Here is a 20,597-nt window from a genome sequence, read left to right as displayed (position 1 = left end):
AGTACGTGTTAAAATTTGTTCGACTAAGGCGCAATGTACTCGCTGAAGGAATTACGCCTACCAAAAGGGAAGTATTACAAGTACTCATGTCAGTTTTCGACCCCCTTGGCTTAGTAGCCTGCTTAACGTCGTATCTTAAAATACTCATTCAGGATATATGGCGCAGCGGAATAGACTGGGATCAACCGCTCGACCCTGAACTTCAGTTAAAGTGGCAAACTTGGATCAAGTACATTCCCGTCATTACCAATGTAACGGTTCCGCGCTGCTATTCCCCATATCTCTACGAAAAAGACTGTAAAGTGCAACTACACACGTTCGTCGACGCAAGCGAGTATGCTTATGCTGCGGTGTCTTATTTCCGAATCGAATTTAATGGCGAAATTTCGACCAAGCTTGTGTCCGCCAAAACAAGTAGCTCCGTTGCGACCTCTCTCAATTCCACGCATGGAACTGCAAGCAGCAATTCTCGGGGCGCGTTTAACAAATGTGATAGAGGAGGCGCATTCAATTCAGTTGGAAAAGCGATACATATGGAGCGACTCCAAAACAGTCCTTCACTGGCTCAACGGCGATCCTCGCAAATTCCAACAATTTGTCATGTTTCGAATAGCCGAAATTCACGAAACAACTAACCCGGGTGAGTGGAGATGGGTACCTACTAAGCTGAATGTTGCCGATATCGCCACTGAGACAAAACCGGCAATCGAGGTGGGAGAACTATGGATGAATGGTCCTGCTTTTCTTTCCAAACGTCCTGAAGAATGGCCAAAATGCGATGACTTGGGGACGATGAGCACTAGCGAAATGCGACCTAGGCTCCTAATACACGATAATCGGCGATTACATACCAACTTTACATATTTTTCGAACTGGGTACGGCTGTACAGAGCTGTTGCTAACTGGATTCTATATTTCGAAAAGCTTAAGCAGCGAATCTACTCGACATCGGATGACTGTCGGCTACAAGCTGATCATTATCGTCGTGCAAAACAGTTTATTTTCAAAACAATCCAAATGGAGAATTTTGACGAATGGCATCTACTCAAAAATGGTAAGACTGTTGGCAAAGACTCGTCGTTACGCAGACTGCAACTTTACCTGGATGATAATGACGTCATGCGCGTCCAAAACAGGGCATCATATTTTCAGTCTTCCTTAAAATCCCAACATGATTTTATCGTCTTGCCCACAGAACATTCGGTCACAAACCTCGTAGTAGAGCACTATCATCAACTTTACCACCACATACAGCACGATACTGCCTTAAACGAGGTAAGACAGACATTCTTTATACTTAAATTGCGATATTTATTCAAAAAGGTAAGGCGCAACTGTCAGGTATGCAAAAATGCGAACGCATCCCCACAACCACCACAGATGGCGCCTCTACCAGTAGCCAGGCGTGCTGCATACACTCGGCCATTCACTTACGTAGGCATTGATTATTTTGGTCCCATGACTGTAATTGAGAACCGAAAAACAAAAAAAAGATGGGGTGTAATGTTGACATGTCTCACTGTAAGAGCAGTGCATATAGAAATAGCACATTCGCTTAGTACTGACTCGTGTTTAATGTGCTTGCGTAACTTCATTGCTCGGCGCGGCTGTCCTGCCGAAATATACAGTGACAATGGAACAAACTTCCGAGGAACGGAAAATTTTCTGAAAGAAGAATTGATCAAACTAAACACATCAGTAGTAGAAAGCCAAATCGCTCATAAAGGTATCACCTGGAAATTTAACCCTCCAGCCGCACCGCATATGGGGGGAGCCTGGGAGCGTTTAATCAGAACAACAAAATCGATTTTATACAAAATAATACCGTCTCAAAAATTTACCGATGAGAGTCTTCGGTCGGCTTTACTAGAGGTGGAAATGATTGTTAATTCTCGGCCGCTCACATTCCTATCGCTTGACTACTAAGATCAGGAGCCTATCACCCCAAATCACTTTCTGTTGGGTAGTTCAAACGGGGCCAAGCCGTTCTGCAATGCAGAGAGTATCGACTTAAAAATGAATCTGCGCCAAAGCGAAATCTTCGCAAATCATTTCTGGCGTCGATGGATACGAGAAATGATACCAACTCTTACGCGACGTGGTAAATGGTTTGAAAAAATAAAACCCATCAGCGAAGGTGACATCGTGCTCATAGTGGACGAGAACGCTGCGAGAAACACTTGGCTTAAGGGTGTTGTCATCGAAACAACATTGGCAAAGGATGGACAAGTACGACGAGCTAAAGTCAAAACAAAGCAAGGAGTACTGGAGCGGCCCGCAGTAAAACTAGCAGTACTCGACATCGATAAAAGTAGAGAGAGCTCCGAAGGTTCATCCGCTCACCGGGGGGAGAATGTTACCGATTAAAGCAACTCTATTAAAATGCGCTGAAAATGCAATCATGCGCGCTTGTCCATTCTTCTTTGCGTTAATTTTCTTTATCAGAATTTCGCCATTTGCTTCTTAACGTCGATCAGGCGATAGTCAGAAAATTCATTATTTTACATAGGACAGCAGAATATTGAAATTAATATAAAGAACTAAGGTATATATTAAAACATGTTGCTCAATTGAATATTATAAATATGTAACATGAAACACTATATATATGTATTACAGATTTTTAAAGCATCTAGTGCAATCTGAATTAATAAAGCACAGCTATTAAAACTTAGTGGTTCATTATTTTGCAAGGTCCGCAACAATCGATAAAGAAATTATCAAGATAAATTGTATCTCGTTTTTAACCGAAACGAAAAGCTTTCGTTAACGTTAAAAACGTTAACAAAAACGTGATACTTTATGTTTGAATTGTGCTGGCAATGCTATAGCCATGGTGAAGCCGTAAGGTGGTAACAATGAGCGCACATACACACACAAACTCCATATAATTTGTTTGTGTAATTCGTTAGTGGTAATGTCAAAAACACTCTGAAAAATGTTCGTACTGTCAAAATTCATGAGAAAAGTTGCAATCAGCTTGGCTAATGCTTTCACCTTTAATGACTCCGCCATCAATCAGCTTTGCCAGCATAGTTTGAAATTAATAATCAACATAAACGATTTGATTCCGTTTTGATACGGCAGAAAACGAAACGAAATCATTTCGTTAATTTGACGTTCTTAACGTTAATAAACGAAACGAAATGACTTTGTTTCGTTTATTAACGTTAATTATCGTAACGAAATGATATCGGTTCGTTGGTTAAGCATGCCTGGTGTGCAATAGCAAGTGTATCAACTAACGGATAAAGGTTAAAATTACAAACAGCCTCGCTCACCTGATGCATATCTCAGGTCTAGAGTTGCATTTTAAGCTGAGTTGTATTTGATAGTTTAATAAAACTTTGTAGTATTTACAGATAAAATAGTTGCATATATTTTCACGGAAATATAAATAATAGAAGACTTGTAGCATCCAACAATGCGGAAACATACGGAAAGTAAAATCTATTTAAATTAGAGTCAAAAAAGTTTAGAGAAACTTAACAAAATATAAAGCGCCACACGTGTAACATTGTTGTTTTTTCATTAAAAAATGCTGTTACCAGATTCTTGTATTACACAAATTTAATGAACTTGGGCACAGAAATTCAGAAACCCTAGAAAATATTTTATCGATATACTTTGCTGTTGTTTTTAAAAAGTTTTTCACAATAATTTGAAAAACTTAACGTTTTCTATACTTTTCACGGTTAGAAGAGTAACCTCATGCAATAAATAAAATTTTTAATGAAAATCAATAACTGAACTGAACAATTTTCGCCATGATATAAAATTAAAATGCTGTGTAACAGTAGCAACACTTTTGTGACAACATAAACTCTGTTTCAATCTTTTACGTCCCTGCACAGAACCCTAATTGACCGTTTTCAACCGAAACAACAATGGCATCCCAAATTTTCCCGTTATGCTAACTTAAGCGAGTGTCTGTCAGAAATAAGTCAACACACTTGTACTTATCCACAATGATCAAAGCAGCTGAGACAACCAACAAGTAAGCATCAATGAACTGCAAAAATCGAACACAACAACGTTCGATTACATTCGGCAACATGATCGTGTTCAATGATCCAACTTGCTTAAACGAACATAATCGATTGATTTAAAATCAACCAACTTATTGCATGCGTGAATATAATCAATTCAGGCGTTTGCTGGTTTGCCTCAACCGCGATTACATTCATCGGAATGAAAAGGCAAATATGAAAACTCCATGCGTCTGAATATTTGCATGATTCTTCTGCCCTTACCTGTTCGGTCATTCGATCGCAATTATGCTAACAGAGTTTTGTAAAGACAGATGCTGAGTTTATTCATTTACGAGTTTATTCAATTATGAGTTTATTCAATATGAGTTTATTCGCATGATTGAATGTGAATGCAAGTTTTAGTGTTTGATTAAATCAAGAAAATTGTGATTTTTGCAGTTCTCTGGTACGCACGCATAAAAACAACCACAAAGAGCGCAGACGATATTGCCAAAGAGGATAGAAATAATAAGAGACGCCAGTTCGATTTTCATTTGTAATGTACCTTATTGGCGAGTATTAGAAAATTACCTTCTACACATTTTTAAGAAGTTTATATTAATATATATTGGGATTGTTGAAAAGAGGATGAATTGTCTAATTAATATGATCTCTTAAAACAATCTAAAATACCTCATGAAATTGTGTAGAAGCAATTTAAAATTACCCCTCAAATGGGACATTACAAATAAAATTCATAAAAAGTATGAAATGACGTCTCTTATTATTTCTATCCTCTTTGGTATTGCGCACAGATTTTGACATCGCAGACAACAGCACATATGAGATGCAGCAGATTAGAGAAGTCAATAAGCAACTAATCGAGAAGGCTACTCGCGAAATGTAGACCCTGGGAAAAATAGGCGAACGAGACAACTGAGAGTATAAAATCGGCGCAGTACAAGTGACGGTCAATCAGTTTTATTATGCAATTGAAGTACGCGAATAATTTGAATTGTGAAGTTCTGGTACTATAGTAGTGCTGTGAATAAAGACAATTTTGTATGCAAAACATTTGAGTTTGTTCATTCGACAGTTCAGTGATTCAACCGATAAGAGAAGGCTAACTATTATCGAGAATTTCCAGAGATTCGCAACATTATTTACTCATTCAAATGTCATCACTTTTCATCAGTTTTAATTTAATGATTTTGTGGTTTAATCTTATTAAGTTTTTGCTTATAATTTAGGTGCATGAAGTGTGTGTGTATGTGTGGCTGTTTTATTTAATTTTAATTGACTTTGCATTCATTTGTGTGCTAGCGCGGTTGTCATCTTTGTTAACACGTACGGCTACTGCTTCTCACTGCGCTTATTGTAGACAACTCCTTTGCGTGACTTGTTTGGAAATCACTTCCAAATGACGTCAATACAACATACATTAAAAAAGGCTCCACAAGAAAACAAGAAAGCATGTGACTTTTGAATTTAATTCAGTGTTGGAGGTGGATTATATTCAAGGGAGCTAATCCGCCAATTCTCCTTCAGACCCGATCACTGTAGTGTCTTTTAGGTAAAAGTATCAGGCATCACCGAAGCCTCAGTTAGGATAGGAACACACAATATCGGCAACGAAATTTTTATTTTCAAAGATAGCCAGGGTGCAATCAAATGCCTTGGCTCTTACTCGTTTAATTCTGAACTAGCACTAAACTGTCGCGGATCTCTTGAAGATATGCCCCATCAGAACCATGTACACCTCACATGAGTGCCGGGGCACCGGGAAATCGAGGGAAACTTCATTACAGACGAACTCGCTAGGCAGGGTACGACCAAGCAGATTTTCTCTGACCAAGAACGCTTAGATGTGCCCCTTGCCACATGCAAGCTAATGCTAAAAGAGCGAATCCTCTGTCAAGCTGAAAAAGGATGGCTTCAAACACCAGCGTGTCGGACGTCGAAGGAAACCGGACCAAAATTGGATCCTAACAGATCCCGTCACGTTTACACCCTAAGTAGAGATAAAATTGACTTGCAGGAGTACGAACTGGGTACTGCCTTATAGGTAGGCATGCAAAGAGGTTAGTAGTGCCTTATCGTTGTTGCTGCAGGAGTTGTAAAGAGGACGAAGAGTAGAAAACGGTGGTTCATGCAACTAGCAATTACCCGGTGCCAGGTGGTGCAAGGCAGCGCTTTCTTGGAGCTCATTTTCTCGATAATCTGCGCCAGAGGACGTCATAGCCTTTATCCGGTCTTCAAACTAGTTCAAAGAGGAAATGTAAGGTGTCTTTTCGTGGTGTACTACGATGCAGACTAATAGCACCATCTAATAAAAACGCACGACGTTTATTTCAAGCGTCATATCGGGTGAAAAATTTCGAAATGAGTAATTTCAACGTATTTGGCTTGTCAATATGATAAACAAGCGTTTTTTTACATTTCCTTTATAGAAGAAGAACCTTGTGGCTAAATGACGTATGAAAATCTCAAAACTACGCCAGAGTTGCTTAGATCCTTAAAAGTTGAGTTCCCTGAGGCACAATATTGATCCCGGTCCCACATGCTACAGAATCTTAACTGGCTGCTCAAAAACTGACTTTTGATTGACGTTGCGGGTTTTTTTTGAAGACAAAGTGTTGTAGATGGGAAAAACTCATGATTCTATCAATCTCAGAAAGTCTGAAAAGTTATGTGCTTTCATTGATTGCTGACAGGTCACTTCACCTAATAATAATGATAAGAACAGATGGCAACCCAACCAGGCTTTGAGGAGTATGAGATGGGCTTTAAAATAGAGCCTAATGAGCTCTTTGACAACCAAAAATATGCTTTATTTGTAAATCGGGTAGATTTAAAATAGATTGCGCTAGATTTCGAGCGCTTTCCGACCGAATGCATGTCACTTGGTGATAGTTGGGCTTAATTATGTATCTCAAGATAAAGAGGGAAACTCATGGATGAAAAGCTAGAGCAGTATGAATTTAGTAGAGAACATATATAATATAACTAAAGATAATTTACCTTCATTTAATGACGTATCATTAATAGATGTATCGAAATGTATACGTGGCAGTGTTTTCGATTTGTACTCACCTGGAAAGAGAATAAAAGAGTAGAGTTTAATTAAACACGTTTAAAACATGGAATTAAAGCATACATAATAACATTATCGTGATTATAAATCTTGACATTTTGTTGAACAATAACGGTGCCCAACGTTGGGCATAAAACTTTTACCCTGTGGTTAAGAGAATAACTCAGTAGTAAAAGGTACCACACATAAAAGTTTACTCTACTAAGTTACACTTAGATCAAATGCGAGATACTTTAAACTTCATACAGCAAACTTAGGTTTTAAGATATCTCAGACCAACCATGAGTGATATCACAAATAACCAGCCCACTGCAGCACAAGTACAATAAGCTACCTCAGCGCTATGACCCTTTCAACTCTTAAGTATTTAGACTTAATGCTAATCGTTCAGGCCCTTCAAGCTCATATCAACTACAATTGTAGAAAAAAACAATATTATATCATCATAATAGATAAAAACACTTAAATCAATTTATATACAGCACGACATGCAGGATGAGCAACCAGCAAACGGACAAAGAGAAAATATAGCGTTCTACGTATTCAAAACGAAATGAATTAAATTGACGATATTACAGTAGAGCTTCTCATCATATCACTCAAGATGACTGTTGCGCGTGGGGTAGTCACTTTAATGGCTCACCAGCACTTTTTATGGCGTGTGCAACATCAACTACGTGCAGGAATACGCTGCAATGCAGCAGACTTTTACTCGCCAACCTATGAGTCCTAATCAGTCATTGTTCGTGTGCTATTATGTGTTTTGTATGATTATTTATGTCGTTTTTTGTTATTATGAGTTGGGTGTTTATTATTCTTGGCATTCGTCGTTGACGCCTACACCACACCACATTACAGCAGCAGCCAGCCCAATAAGGCATGCAGTTATATGGAAGCGCTCGCAAAATATTCCTACAACATTATTATTATTAGTATTCATTTATGACAAACGCAGAATGTACGAATATGTGCAATGAGGAATATTTGTCGGTACATATATGTACATTTATTGTTGATGACAATGTGTTGATTGTTATAGGGAAATGGCAATTAACAAATTGCCGGTAGTAAATGGTTGAACAATTTTTTGGTTTGTAGTTCATTGACTTTTCGTTTCCTTTGTTAGTTGCATTGTCGTTTGTTTCAATTTGTTTCGATTTAAGTCGTTTCACTTGGTTACATTAGTGCTGGGTAATGACACAATATTTCGAGCGCTATGATTCGTATCAGCGCAAGAAGTTAACGCAAACGCGTCGCTGTCTCTTAAACTCGAGTGGTTTGGCCAGTATACATCTCAGTACCATATTTAATATTCAGAAGCCAAGTAATCGCAGTATCGCCTCAGTGTTATGAACTGATTGTTACAATGAGATCACCCGCATCATCAACGTTATGTAATGATGAGTGATAACTCTTATATAGAAACTTTTGATATAACTCTTATTATAACTCTTTTAGAAACAAGCCGGCCCAAGCACCGAATCGATCTGGATTAATATCTAGTGAAAGACCCTCAGACTAGAAGCGCTGCTTGAGCAGTGTCGTTAATGTTTTACTATAACAACAACAAAAATACAGCCAAAAAAAAAATGTTATCAAAGAACCCTACATTGACAGATGGGCTTCAGTGACGTTATTTATATGCAGAGCTAGCAAATTCTAGGAGGACTAGAAAAAGTGGCAAACCATATGCATGGCAGAAGAGCTCGGCGTCAAACTCGATACAGTTGTTGTTCCAAGGTTCTTACAAAAGGAGGTAGTTAGATGATCTAGCGTAGGACAAAAATAATTTTTTTCGAAGGAACTACGCTGTATTTTTGCTGAAAACCAACCTCATTCTAAAATATTTTGGCGTGACATTGCCAACTTCTGCTAAATCGTTTGGACCTTGGTCTAAATACCCCATACTTTAAATAAAATTGGCATTTTCTGTAGTCTGAGAGCTTCCAAAAACAAAATAGTAAGAGTGTTTGCCAACGTTTTAATTTTCAAAATTTGCCTCACGGACCTAGGTCACCGTAATGGACGGCGAGCATACTACTCACTAGACCAAGGTCGCTACTGACAGTGTAATACTTTGCAAGCTACTTGTCCCCAATGTGGTCGCCGAGTCTAAAAGAAACACACTACAGGAAACTGCAGGCCTGTCTAAGCACTGCGCTTCATCTACACAATACTTCCCATAAATGAACTGCTGAACAAACAGTTTCTGTTGAATCTCCAGAGACCAAACTAAGCATCCCAACAGATATTTGATGGAAGAGAACTTAAGAGGTCATCTCCATAAGCACTATGAAGAAATTCGGAATGTATGTCGCGCTTGTAACGGGATCGCCACAATCATAAACCATCTTTTCACTTCCAATTTGAAACCAACGCCTCTAACACCCTTATCTCTTAAGTCCAATCCTGTTGAAACAGCAAGTTTCCTCAGCCCTAGCGTTAGAGGATATTGATGACAATAGGAAGTGAACGTAGCTTTGGATAAGGCGAATCACTGATACAACAACAGCAACAGTGTAATACCTACTACTAACTGGAAAGTACAGTGCTCTGTAGCCCCAAAACGTGTATGTGGTAGGTGGGTGCAAACCTGGGAACTTTCAACTCATGTGTTCCAAATTATAAACTATTAATTATTTCCCTTCTTTTTACAATAAAGGACAGGTTTTACAAAAAACTAAGTACTAGGTTGTTCCTATGGATGCAGCGTTAGTCAAAGCGGAAATTTATCTCAGTAAGGACTGCTAATCCTTTCCAGTGACAAATATTGGTAAATTTTTCTGACTGTTAAAAGTCTAGAAGAAACAAGCCCAGCAATTTTTTGTGCTTGCGTTTGGCTTAAAAAATTCATAAGCTAGTAAAGAATTGTAGTTACATATGTGGAAAAAATTTACGAAATGTTCTTCGCTGCATAATTTCAATATTCAAAAATACGTGTTTTTTTCAGGGAACACATATCTAGTTCTATTTGATAGTTAGTGGCTACTTTGTAGTAGACCGCATTTCACTTCATAAACCTGCACTCAATTTCATTTCACACGTTCCACTTCAGTCCATTTCCAGAAGTTTCACTCCCATACATTCTCATTCACTTCTACGCGTCTGACTTTATTTCGCTTTCACTTACTGCACTGAATTTCTATTCCATAGGTTCTCGCCATTCGCTTCATTTTTCATTTTGTAAAGCTGTCAATCTATCAAGAACTTCACTTTACATTTTCCTACACACCTCATTCTAAGTATCATACACTCACTTTGTTATGCAAAAATGACCTCATTTTTTATAAGCGCTAGGTACAATTTACATACAATTTTAACATATAATTAGTTTCAATTGGAAAATATGCGACAGAAAAGAAAAAACTTGTAAAACAGTCTTAAGTTATTAACAATTCTGGCAGCAGTTAAGGAGGACAGTACTGAATGCTGTTATGTGAGTTTATGATTGAAAGGAAATACAAATTAAATGGCATGTCAGCGATTAGCAGGGAAAGTCCATAAAGGGCTGTCTGTAGCGGGTCATAAATATGCAAATGAAGAAAGCAAAACGCATACTACTAGTAAGTTAGTAAGTTATGTAGGTACCCTTTTCCAATTAGGCCGTTTTGAAACGCAATATTTGTGCAGCAATAAATATAAAATAATAAAGGTAAAGCACCTGCAATTCTCAACCACCACATCCAATATTCTTAATATATAACATATTTTTTGATATGCGAGAGAGTGGCGAGTATACCTTAACACAATGAGAAGTCTACTTTCTAGGTAAAAAGCCTTAGAAATCACACATACTCCCCAAATCATAGGACGTAGCTCATATCCCAAAAAATGGACTTTCACCTCGAAACAAATTTGAAGAAGCCATCTTTTTTCTGTTATGTCAAGCGGACAAAACTTAGCAGGACACATTAGATGACTTGCGAGACCATAACCCATTTCGTTCAAGGCATGAGAAAGAAGTGTTGCTCGACAGCAGCACTTCAAACCTTTCCCCTCCGCCCACCTGTACACCTTGTGTTCAAGAACATAACGTTAACAACTGCAACAAAGGCTTATCCTATGGGGGCAAGTTAAATTCAGGCACCATAATAAAGTGCCAGCTATGATCGGACGGACAGCCACCAAGGTATCGTGTCTGACCGTTCAAACTGAACTTAAAGCCACAAGAGAAGTGGTGGGTTGGGGAAGCAAGCTGCTAGATCAATGCGATATATTGCAGGACGAAACGATAGCTGTAAGCAAGGTCAATTAACGGAAATATTCGAGGAAAACTCCATAGGCCTTATCGTGCTAAATTTTTTATTGGTTATCAGGGAGATATTTGGCCAATAAATTCACATAACAAGTATCTTGAAATGAAAAACATTCATCTGTACTCAGTCTACGGTAATGAGAGATTGGAAGACAACGAAAGACCATATATGTCGAACGCCATTGGAGGAAATATTCACTCGATTTGTAGTTAGCTCTGTTTTCAATGCCTGAAGAACGGGCGTTAAGTAAAACAACAAAATAAAGCGGAAACTTGTGTTGCCATATTAGTTTGGAAGAAGTCAAAGAGGGCTACGAAATCGCTTCAGAGCAGCGTCGCGTGTTTCGTTCTGGCACAACGCCTCATACTTCCCAGAGCAAAGTGATGTTCATCACAAGGGCAGGCGCAGGAGTCTGAGCAAAGCTAGTTTTAGAGCCTTCAGTAAACATTTTGAAATGTCTAAGCGTATCTGCTAGTAATATCTACTTGCCTCTCCCCGCAGTAAATATATCCATTATTTTTAAGCCTGCCGATGGCCTGAATGATATCCTCGCGTATAAATGCGAAAATCTGACACCCCACAATTAAAATTAGTGTGATCTAAGAGGTATAGTACTATAAGATCGCTCTATGAAGCGAGGCTAGTTAAGACTTGAAGATATCTGCTCAAGTTGGTACTTCCACAGGTTTTGTTACCTGCCAGCATTCCATGAAATTGTGGCCTATTTAAATGTGGATAGAAGCAGCTCATCTAAACATCAGCTTCTATTGAAAAGAACAACACTACTTTTGGCATGACTGACGGTTATCTCGAACATAATTGGTTGTCTCCGAATGTTTCGCATTGCTTCCCTCTGAATGAACTCCAAAGAAGTATATGCTCCATTTTGAGCACAAGCACAGCATCTACACCAAACAGTATCCATGGGTTTGTGATACAAGCTAGGGCTAGAGCCACTGGTAAATTTTTCAAGGTCATCACTATTTACTCAACTACTTGGATGAGTACAAAAGATAAGTTACTATACGCACCGGGCGATTTGAAGCTGTAGAGAATACTTCACAAACCAGTTGAGAATTACAAGCGCAGTTAATGGCAAATGATAGGAAGGAAGAAAACATTTTCATAGTTGAAGTTATTTAAGGAATGCTGAATTCGTCATTCACGTCCTTTTGTCCTCACAGGGTTAGTTTAATGTGTATCCACTACCTCATAGCCTTGAACGAGATACCTCAAAAGAAGTGATATGATCCCACTTATATTATCTGTAAATAAACGTCTGATCCCTTAAAAGAACCCAGCTTTGCTGTTTGATTATTTTTCACGGCTTTTACCAGTTTTACAAAAATCCAATCCTCTGAAGTTTGCTTTTGGTAAACTTTTCCATCCTACCCCTACATTGCATTATCACGAAACTACATTAAAATAATATCTGCGCTTAGTCATTTCATATGGATAAAACATATCCAAGTATCTGGACGGCGACCTTTGTTACCTTCGTCAGCTTGGCAGCTCTTCAGACAATAGTTGGATGCACAACTGTTTTCGCTACTTGTCTTTGTGTTATTTTTTTCAGCTTTGTCTTTGTTGTAGTTGCTGTTGCCGCTGCTTTTGTGTTGAAGCATAAAATTACATTTTTATGGCTTTTACTGAGACATTTTTTCAATTGCATACTTGTAAATAACATAACAACAATAACACAATTAGAAAACACCGCCAACTTCATGCACCCAACCATTAAATTATCGAACTCAGCCGCCCATTATTTGATGTAAACAACTCACCTAAGAAGGGCCTGCTTGGCCATGGCAATTGCAACCCTGTGTTTAAAAGCCTTTTGGCGCTTTTTAGAAGGAAAAACAAAAAAAAAAAACTTAAATTTATTTAAAATTATTTACGCTGCTTAGCATTTCTGTATTCATTACCAAAGCAAGCGCGTTTTTCTTTAGCTTTTCCTTTTTTCATTTACGCGCTCATTTGCCATTTTCATAGTAAAACTAAATTTAAAAAAACGCTAACAACAACAACTTGCAAATGAAAAAAATATGTTGTTTGGATTAAGGCCAATACGCAAATAAAGTTTTGCACCATGTGCTACATGTGTGCACGCTCACCCTGTGCCGCTGCCGACCGCTTTGCCTCATTTGTTCGATCGCTGCGTGCTGTGGTGAGTATACACAGAAGTGTGCATGTGTGCCACTAACGGTATTACACTTATGAATTTTATGACTTCAATCACTCAACAGCTGACACACATCTGCCCATCAGCTAAGCCAATTGAAGTTTTGGTGTTGCTTTTTGTAAACATTTTTATATGCGTTCCACTGACCAACGCATAAGCAGCGTGTGTGGCGCAAAACTAGCCTTTAAATGGGGTTGGGTATGTTGACATGTCCTCTGAGAGTATTCATAGTTTTGTTTCAAAAATAGCTCATGTGGTTTAATGTGGTTTTTGGCGCAATATTCTGTGGTGTTGAAATAATTATAGCGGTCAATGCACGAGTTTACATTTCAAGGTATTGGCCGCGGTTCTGCTGTTTTGAAAATGAGTCTTCTAAAATTGAAGTTCAGAGTCTTGAATCTCAAATAATTTCTAGACTTTGCAAGTGCTGAATTTGACACCCGGTGCATGCAATCTCCGCCAATTTACCGAAGTTCTCTGCTTTTCTCAAAAGGGCTCTCTACTTGTTATAATTCTGAGCTTTTTCTATAAGTCGGCACCCGCTGTGCGAAACCTAACATTGAAAAGTGCTACTATGCATCAAAAGTTATAAGTTGCAACAATGCGTCTTCCACTGACGCTGACTACGGTCCGTCGAGATTGTTCATTGGGATGTTGCCAGGAATTTCACTGTGACAGTTGCATTGTGCTTAGTTTGCTGGTTTGCTCAGTTCTTGTCAGCATTGAATAACCACCTTTGAGGTGTGATATGTCCCTGAAGAACTTGGGCAACAGCTGGCGTCCATACATGTACGTATTTTCAATGTAACATTTTGGCGTTCTCCTTTCCTTAAGAAGTGCTACAATGATGCCATAACCTGCGAAAATAGTAAAACCGTTTGATAGGCAGCTGCAGCAAAAGAGCAGGAGAGCTCATCGAGTCTGCGAAAGCGCCTTCATTACAATTTTACATTGTTTTATTTTCTAATTTTGGCGAAAGTAAGTGCTTAGCTTGAATTTGTATACCTTTCATGAACATGAAGTGGTATATTAACTTTGGTTCGATGTTTGTAACGTTGAGAAATATAGAAGATAGACTCACCATTAATTATACTGAATTGATCAGGGCGACGAACTGAGTTGATATAGCCATGTCCGTCCGTCTGTTTGTTTGAACACCTAGTCCCTCAAATTTTGAGATATCTCAATGAAATTTGGCACAAGGATGTATTTTTGAATTATATTAGACATTTGTCGGATCCGGTAGGATCGGACCACTATAACATATGTCTCCCATACAACCGATCGTTCAGATAAGACGATTTTGGTCATTCCTGCCGCAACTTAGAAAGTATAAACGTGAAACTCGTTGATATATATTCTAATATATCATAGAAGATATCCTGAAAAAATCACTTTGATTGGAGCTATATATAATGTATATATCCCATACAACCGATCGTTCAGATAGAAAGATTTTTGGCAAATTCTCCCTTAATTTCCAATATAAAAACGTGAAACTTGGTGATATTTATTCTAATACTAGCAGACCCGGCAGACGTTTTTCTGCCCTAAATTTGGCCTATCTGCATACATTTTAATACGCTTTTTCCGTCTAACTCTGCCCTACCCCTCTACACTTTTTCCTAATCTTTTTATTCACTCCTCCCTCCGTCTTTTTCGCTTCATCTCCATCTACGTCTCATTTTATCTCTTTCTCAGTCTCCTTCTCCCTTTTCTCTTCTCTCAAGTTTTTCTCCTTCTTCTTCATCTCTTATTGCCAGTCCCAGAGGGTGGTATGTATTTTGTTCCAGTCCCATTCCGAGTTTCAGTGCCAGTCTCACTCCGAGTCTCAGTCTCAGTAACAGTCCTAGTCCTAATCCGAGTCCCAGTCCCTTTCTGGTATACTTCCCGGAAAAAACTTCGTAAATACTAATATAGGCAAATTTATATACGAAATTTCAGGCAAATCGAATAGGACGTATATAAATAGGTATGTGGGTATTATTAATTCTAGTCTTTATTTCGGCTTCGCATTCATATTTGTCAGTTTTGCCAGGTTGATGCGACTAAATCGAATATCAAAATGAACTTTAGCCACTCAGCGGTGTAAAACTTACTTTGTATTATAGCACACATCAACAGTTTCAATTTGATACCCGTCATATAAAAACACATTCTAGGTGTATCCGGGTCCACGTTTTGGGCTATATATCGAGACCCTAGCCTCCCAGTTGTATGAAAATTATCCTGTACTATAGCACTCATCAACAGCTTTCATTTGATATCCATATTGTATAAACACATTCTAGGGGTACCCGGGTCCACGTTTTAAGCTATATCTCGAGACCCTAGCCTCCCACTTGTATGAAAATTATCCTGTACTATAGCACCCATCAACAGTTTTCATTTGATATCCATATTGTATAAACACATTCTAGGGGTACCCGGGCCCACGTTTTGGGCTATATATCGAGACCCTAGCCTTCCAGTTGTATGAAAATTATCCTGTACTATAGCACTCATCAACATAAAATAGATAAATGTAGGGCGCGATAACCTCCGAAGAGATCTAAGGCCGAGCTTCTCTTCCAATTTGCGTCGTGCTCCTCTTGATTTTCCCTACAAATTGGCCGGACGGGACCTACATGTTTTATGCCGACTCCGAACGTCATCTGCAAGGCAGATGAGTTTTCACTGTACTATAGCACCCATCAACAGCTTTAATTTGATATCCATATTGTATAAACACATTATAGGGGTACCCGGGTCCACGTTTTGGGCTATATCTCGAGACCCTAGCCTCCCAGTTGTATGAAAATTATCCTGTACTATAGCACTCATCAACAGCTCTCATTTGATATCCATATTGTATAAACACATTCTAGGGGTACCCGGGTCCACGGTTTGATCTCAAGACCCTAGACACGTAGCCGAAAAAAAGGTAGACGTTGGCCGATTCTCAGACCTACCCAATATGCTCACAAAATTTCATGAGAATCGGTTCAGGCGTTTCGGAGGAGTTCAGCCTCTAAAACCGTGACAGAAGAATTTTATATATTAGATATCATAGACGATTTCCTGTAAAAATCATTTCGATCGGAGCTATATATAATATATATCCCATACAACGTTCAATCGTTCAGATTAGGGGGTTTTTTGCCATTTTTTATTTTATGTTTATCTTAAAAATTGTTTAGGTATGTACATCTGTTCACTATATATTTCTTATCTTATGTATCCGATTATTTGGAGATTACGAACGGGATAAGATTATTGTTCAGCTCCATTCATGAAAGGTATGAAGTCTTCGGCGCAGCCGAAGACAGTCCCGTCTTTACTTGTTTTTTTTTCAGTTTTTTTTTTCAATTCTTGTCGGATGGTTATCTCGTGAGCATCTACAGCTAATGCACTGTTCACATAGAAAGCTTAGCTCACTAGTGTCAATTACAAGAACATTAGTGAAAATGTTATTAGAGCTCATTCGGGACAAGGGAGAGATTTTTAGAGTAATTTTAGTGATGCACAATCTTCAAAGAAATATGTTTAGTAAAAGGTTTGATTGAATAGCCGCGGAGGCAAATATGCCAGAAGTACAAGAAATGCCTTAGAAAAAGAATCTTCCGAACTATATGAAAGACAGCACGGAATAGTTCTCATTCTGAAGATCAAAGAAGACCCCATCTATCGGTCGTATTTCCGTCGACTGAGCATATTCGACACTGGACAAGTGGAAGAGTCTTCTGAAGCAACGCCCAATTGCAGCAAGAGAGAATGGGGTAGGACTGTATAATCACAGATACTATAACGAAATTCATATACGCAATCAAGAAAGCCGAGACAGCGTGCCACCAAATAAGACCGATAGCATTACTAGTAACGATGAACGTCAAAAATGCTGTTAACTTAGACTGATAGGATGATATGCTTTAGGAACTAGAACGCTCTTAAAAGATACTACAAATCCTGCCACATATCTTGAGGGACTAGCTAAGACTAATTAACGTACGAAAGAAATCACGGTCAAAGAAAGGGTCGATGATAGGTCACCATATCTGCAATGTTACTTACGACAATCTTCTTCGCTTGAACATAATTGGTGGATGGCTGATAACGGTCTTCAGCTTGCCACAGTATAAACGGAGGAGGGCAGCCTCGTGAATAAACAAGCAGTTGAATGAAATATTTGTGGGAAAGGCTGGTCATTAATCTTGCCTTAGCGTAATACAGAAGCCTGCGAAAAGACTGCGCACAATTGCAGCAAATTGAAACGATTAATGACAAATATAGACGGCCCAAAGCTATGTGCAACTAAGCTGTCTCAGCCTCGGATTCTATACTCGTACATGGTACAGCTCTCAACTCAGCCTAAGATGGAAGAGCGCTGAATTGCTTCGGTTTACCGCATAATTTCCACAGAAACTATCGTAATCATCGCGGTAGCCATACAGAAAGAAAAGATATACAAGAAGATATATACGAAGCGGATACGGAAGTTGTTGCCATACAGGATCGAGAAGAACTAATACGAAAATTCCCGGGATGCAAACAAACAACAAAAGTATCGAACCGTTCTCATTTCGGACCAACGCAGCGGCTCACTACGAATTGCTTCGGTTTTCGCAGAAGCTGTCGTGGTCGTTGCGGGATAGCGACGTATCCTGATAAAATAAATGAGAAGACATGACCGCAGAAGCGAATCAAGACGTTGTTGCCATACATGCCGGCTATAGTAGTGGAGCAATAGTAGGCGGGTAGTAGATTAGACGTTTGCAAAATAAAAATGCAGCTGTGTTAGTGAGAGTGCAATGGTCGCGCAAATGCTTTGTTGATGCATTGTTTGTGTGGTTCATGCGCTTATTAGCAACCAGCAAGCGAAGCTCGTATGTGATCAATGGTCGGCAAATAGTGAAACATGGACAACATTCGCCAATATTACGAGCTACTCACACAAGAGATCTTGCTGTGCCAAATGCTCAGCGACTACCAAACGAAAGAGCAGTGCGTACAATTGTATCACTGTTTGCCGACACATCGAGAACTATCCCAGAGCAGTGTCACCAATGGTCAAGACCTGCGGGAGGGAAAAATGGTACACGGTCACGATCTCACCAAACGAGAATATGTGGCGTAGGAATAGCCATAGAGCTCATATATCACGTTTCCGTGTAATGTAATGCTAATTGTGATCCCAGGCACGAAGAAAGGGGCAGACCGTATAAGGTTAGATTTGGATACATGATATATTGGAACTAGTTTTCATCAGCTTGTGTTAAATTTGGTTCGAAGCCAAAGCGGTTTCGCCGTTGTGCCATATTCAATATATCGAACGAAAAGTGACACTGAAGATGGAACATCGCCGAAACCGGTTTGTTTCTTAACTTAATTTAACAAACGATGACGGAAAATAGTGCCAATATACATCAATTATCCACACTGTCGGAAAGTAGCGCTTTAAAGGAGGGAGTGAAACTGCAAAATACATATTATGTTATGTTAGGGTATGCTCTGTTGTGTTGTTTTATTTTATTTCGTTGTACTTAATGCATCTCTATTTTCTGTATCTCCTTATAAAGTTTTTTGAAAGCTACACAAAAAATTATGTAAATTTGCTACATCAATTACAATTAAAAGTTTTTAAATTTAATTAAAATTTTTTTTTTTTTTGTACAAATTTTAAGCCACTTATTGCTGAACATTGAAATTAGCATGATTAACACAATTGCTCACGTAGAAAGGGGGAAGTTGTACGTCGTCTCGTAATATGTGTTAACACTTTTAGTAATTTGTATTTACGGTTTACAACCAATTTAAGTGGGGTTTATCTGAAATCTGTGTGATGTCATTGGCTGTAATGGTAATGGTTGTAAATTTATTTTAGTTGTAGTTATGTAAAACTTACTGAGAGTTTAATGATAATCACGAGGTGTGTTATTCTAGTCTAAGGTAAGGGAACTGAAGGGAAAAATCGATATAAAAAATATAATTGGATGAGCTCAGGCTTGAACTTTAATTGAGCTTAATTTAAAAATAAACAAATTTAATTTAAAAGAGTTTCGCCCAACACGGGGCTCAAATATACCACAGGGATCAAAACAAACAGGAAGGTGACTTCGGAAAAAAATTATAATTTCCTACAAAAAAAAACTAGATTCAATTTACTGCCTATTCCTATACAACATTATTCAATTCAATTCATAATATAAAAACCCCAAATAAAAATAGTTTATATCCGCTTAAAATATTACAAAATCACAACCAGCGAGATGCCGAAAAATTAGGTCATCAGAATTTTGGCAGCGTTCTGAATTTGTAAATATGTACATATGTTTGTACAGACTCGCAATCTCAACTCGTTAAAAGTGCTTTGTTCAATGAGAAGCAGAGAGAGTATTTTCGTATAAATATCGTTGTACATACATATGTACATGTGCTTTGTTGTAGTGTGTTCCCAATAGATTGTTTGGGAGCATAGGCGCGTGTTATATAATTTAAGGGGGATCTAAATTAGGTTAAATAACATAATCTTCATTAGTTCAGGTATTCATACATTTACCACTACAAACAGCCTCACTGTAGCAGCAATCGTCAAGCGGGCGAGAATGCACGGACAAAATGCAAGTAATCACTTGCAAGAATTTCATTCGCCTAACAGCGAGTGCGTCAACTTCTCGAATTGTTTATAACGGCTTATACTTACATAAGTAGAAACAATTTGCTTTTAATAGTGAGTTTATACCGTAAACACTTTGAGTGAACAGATGTAGTTCACTAATCTTGAACATTCCCACCACTTTTTATCAGTAGGTGACCTCGTTCGCCAACTTGTTTTTAGTAGCATCTTCTCCCAGACATGGGTGGATCCATTGTCAGTTGCTTGGGAATCGATCTACCAGCATCCACCAGTCCATCGATTTATCAGCTGCGTTTTGACGGGCATCGACTTCACCAGCCACCGGTTGCTTGGAAATCGATCAATCGATTCGTCATTTGCGCATCGCCGGCGTACTAATGCTAATCACCGCCATCCATCGATTTGTCAGCTGCGACTCGCCGGACATCGATTTCACCAACCACAGTTTGCTTGGCAACCGATCAGCCGATTCGCCTTCTGC

General features: G+C 38.6%; 1 protein-coding gene across 18 annotated transcripts in view; it reads right to left on the bottom strand.

Annotated features, from left to right (window-relative positions):
- Positions 1-20,597, bottom strand: part of raskol (Ras GTPase-activating protein raskol) — a 536,164-nt gene that overhangs the window by 267,339 nt on the left and 248,228 nt on the right. For 14 of the 18 annotated variants that reach the window (XM_067781168.1, XM_067781145.1, XM_067781153.1 and 11 more), the window contains one exon: positions 6,993-7,064. The exons of the other annotated variants lie outside the window; for them this stretch is intronic. In XM_067781168.1, the coding sequence (XP_067637269.1) occupies positions 6,993-7,064 (72 nt within the window). The remainder of the gene's footprint in view (positions 1-6,992; positions 7,065-20,597) is intronic. 18 annotated transcript variants of the gene reach the window in all.

Source organism: Eurosta solidaginis, chromosome 4 (genome assembly GCF_040869045.1).
Source record: "Eurosta solidaginis isolate ZX-2024a chromosome 4, ASM4086904v1, whole genome shotgun sequence".
Lineage (NCBI taxonomy): Eukaryota > Metazoa > Arthropoda > Insecta > Diptera > Tephritidae > Eurosta > Eurosta solidaginis.
This window is presented reverse-complemented; position numbering and strand designations above follow the sequence as displayed.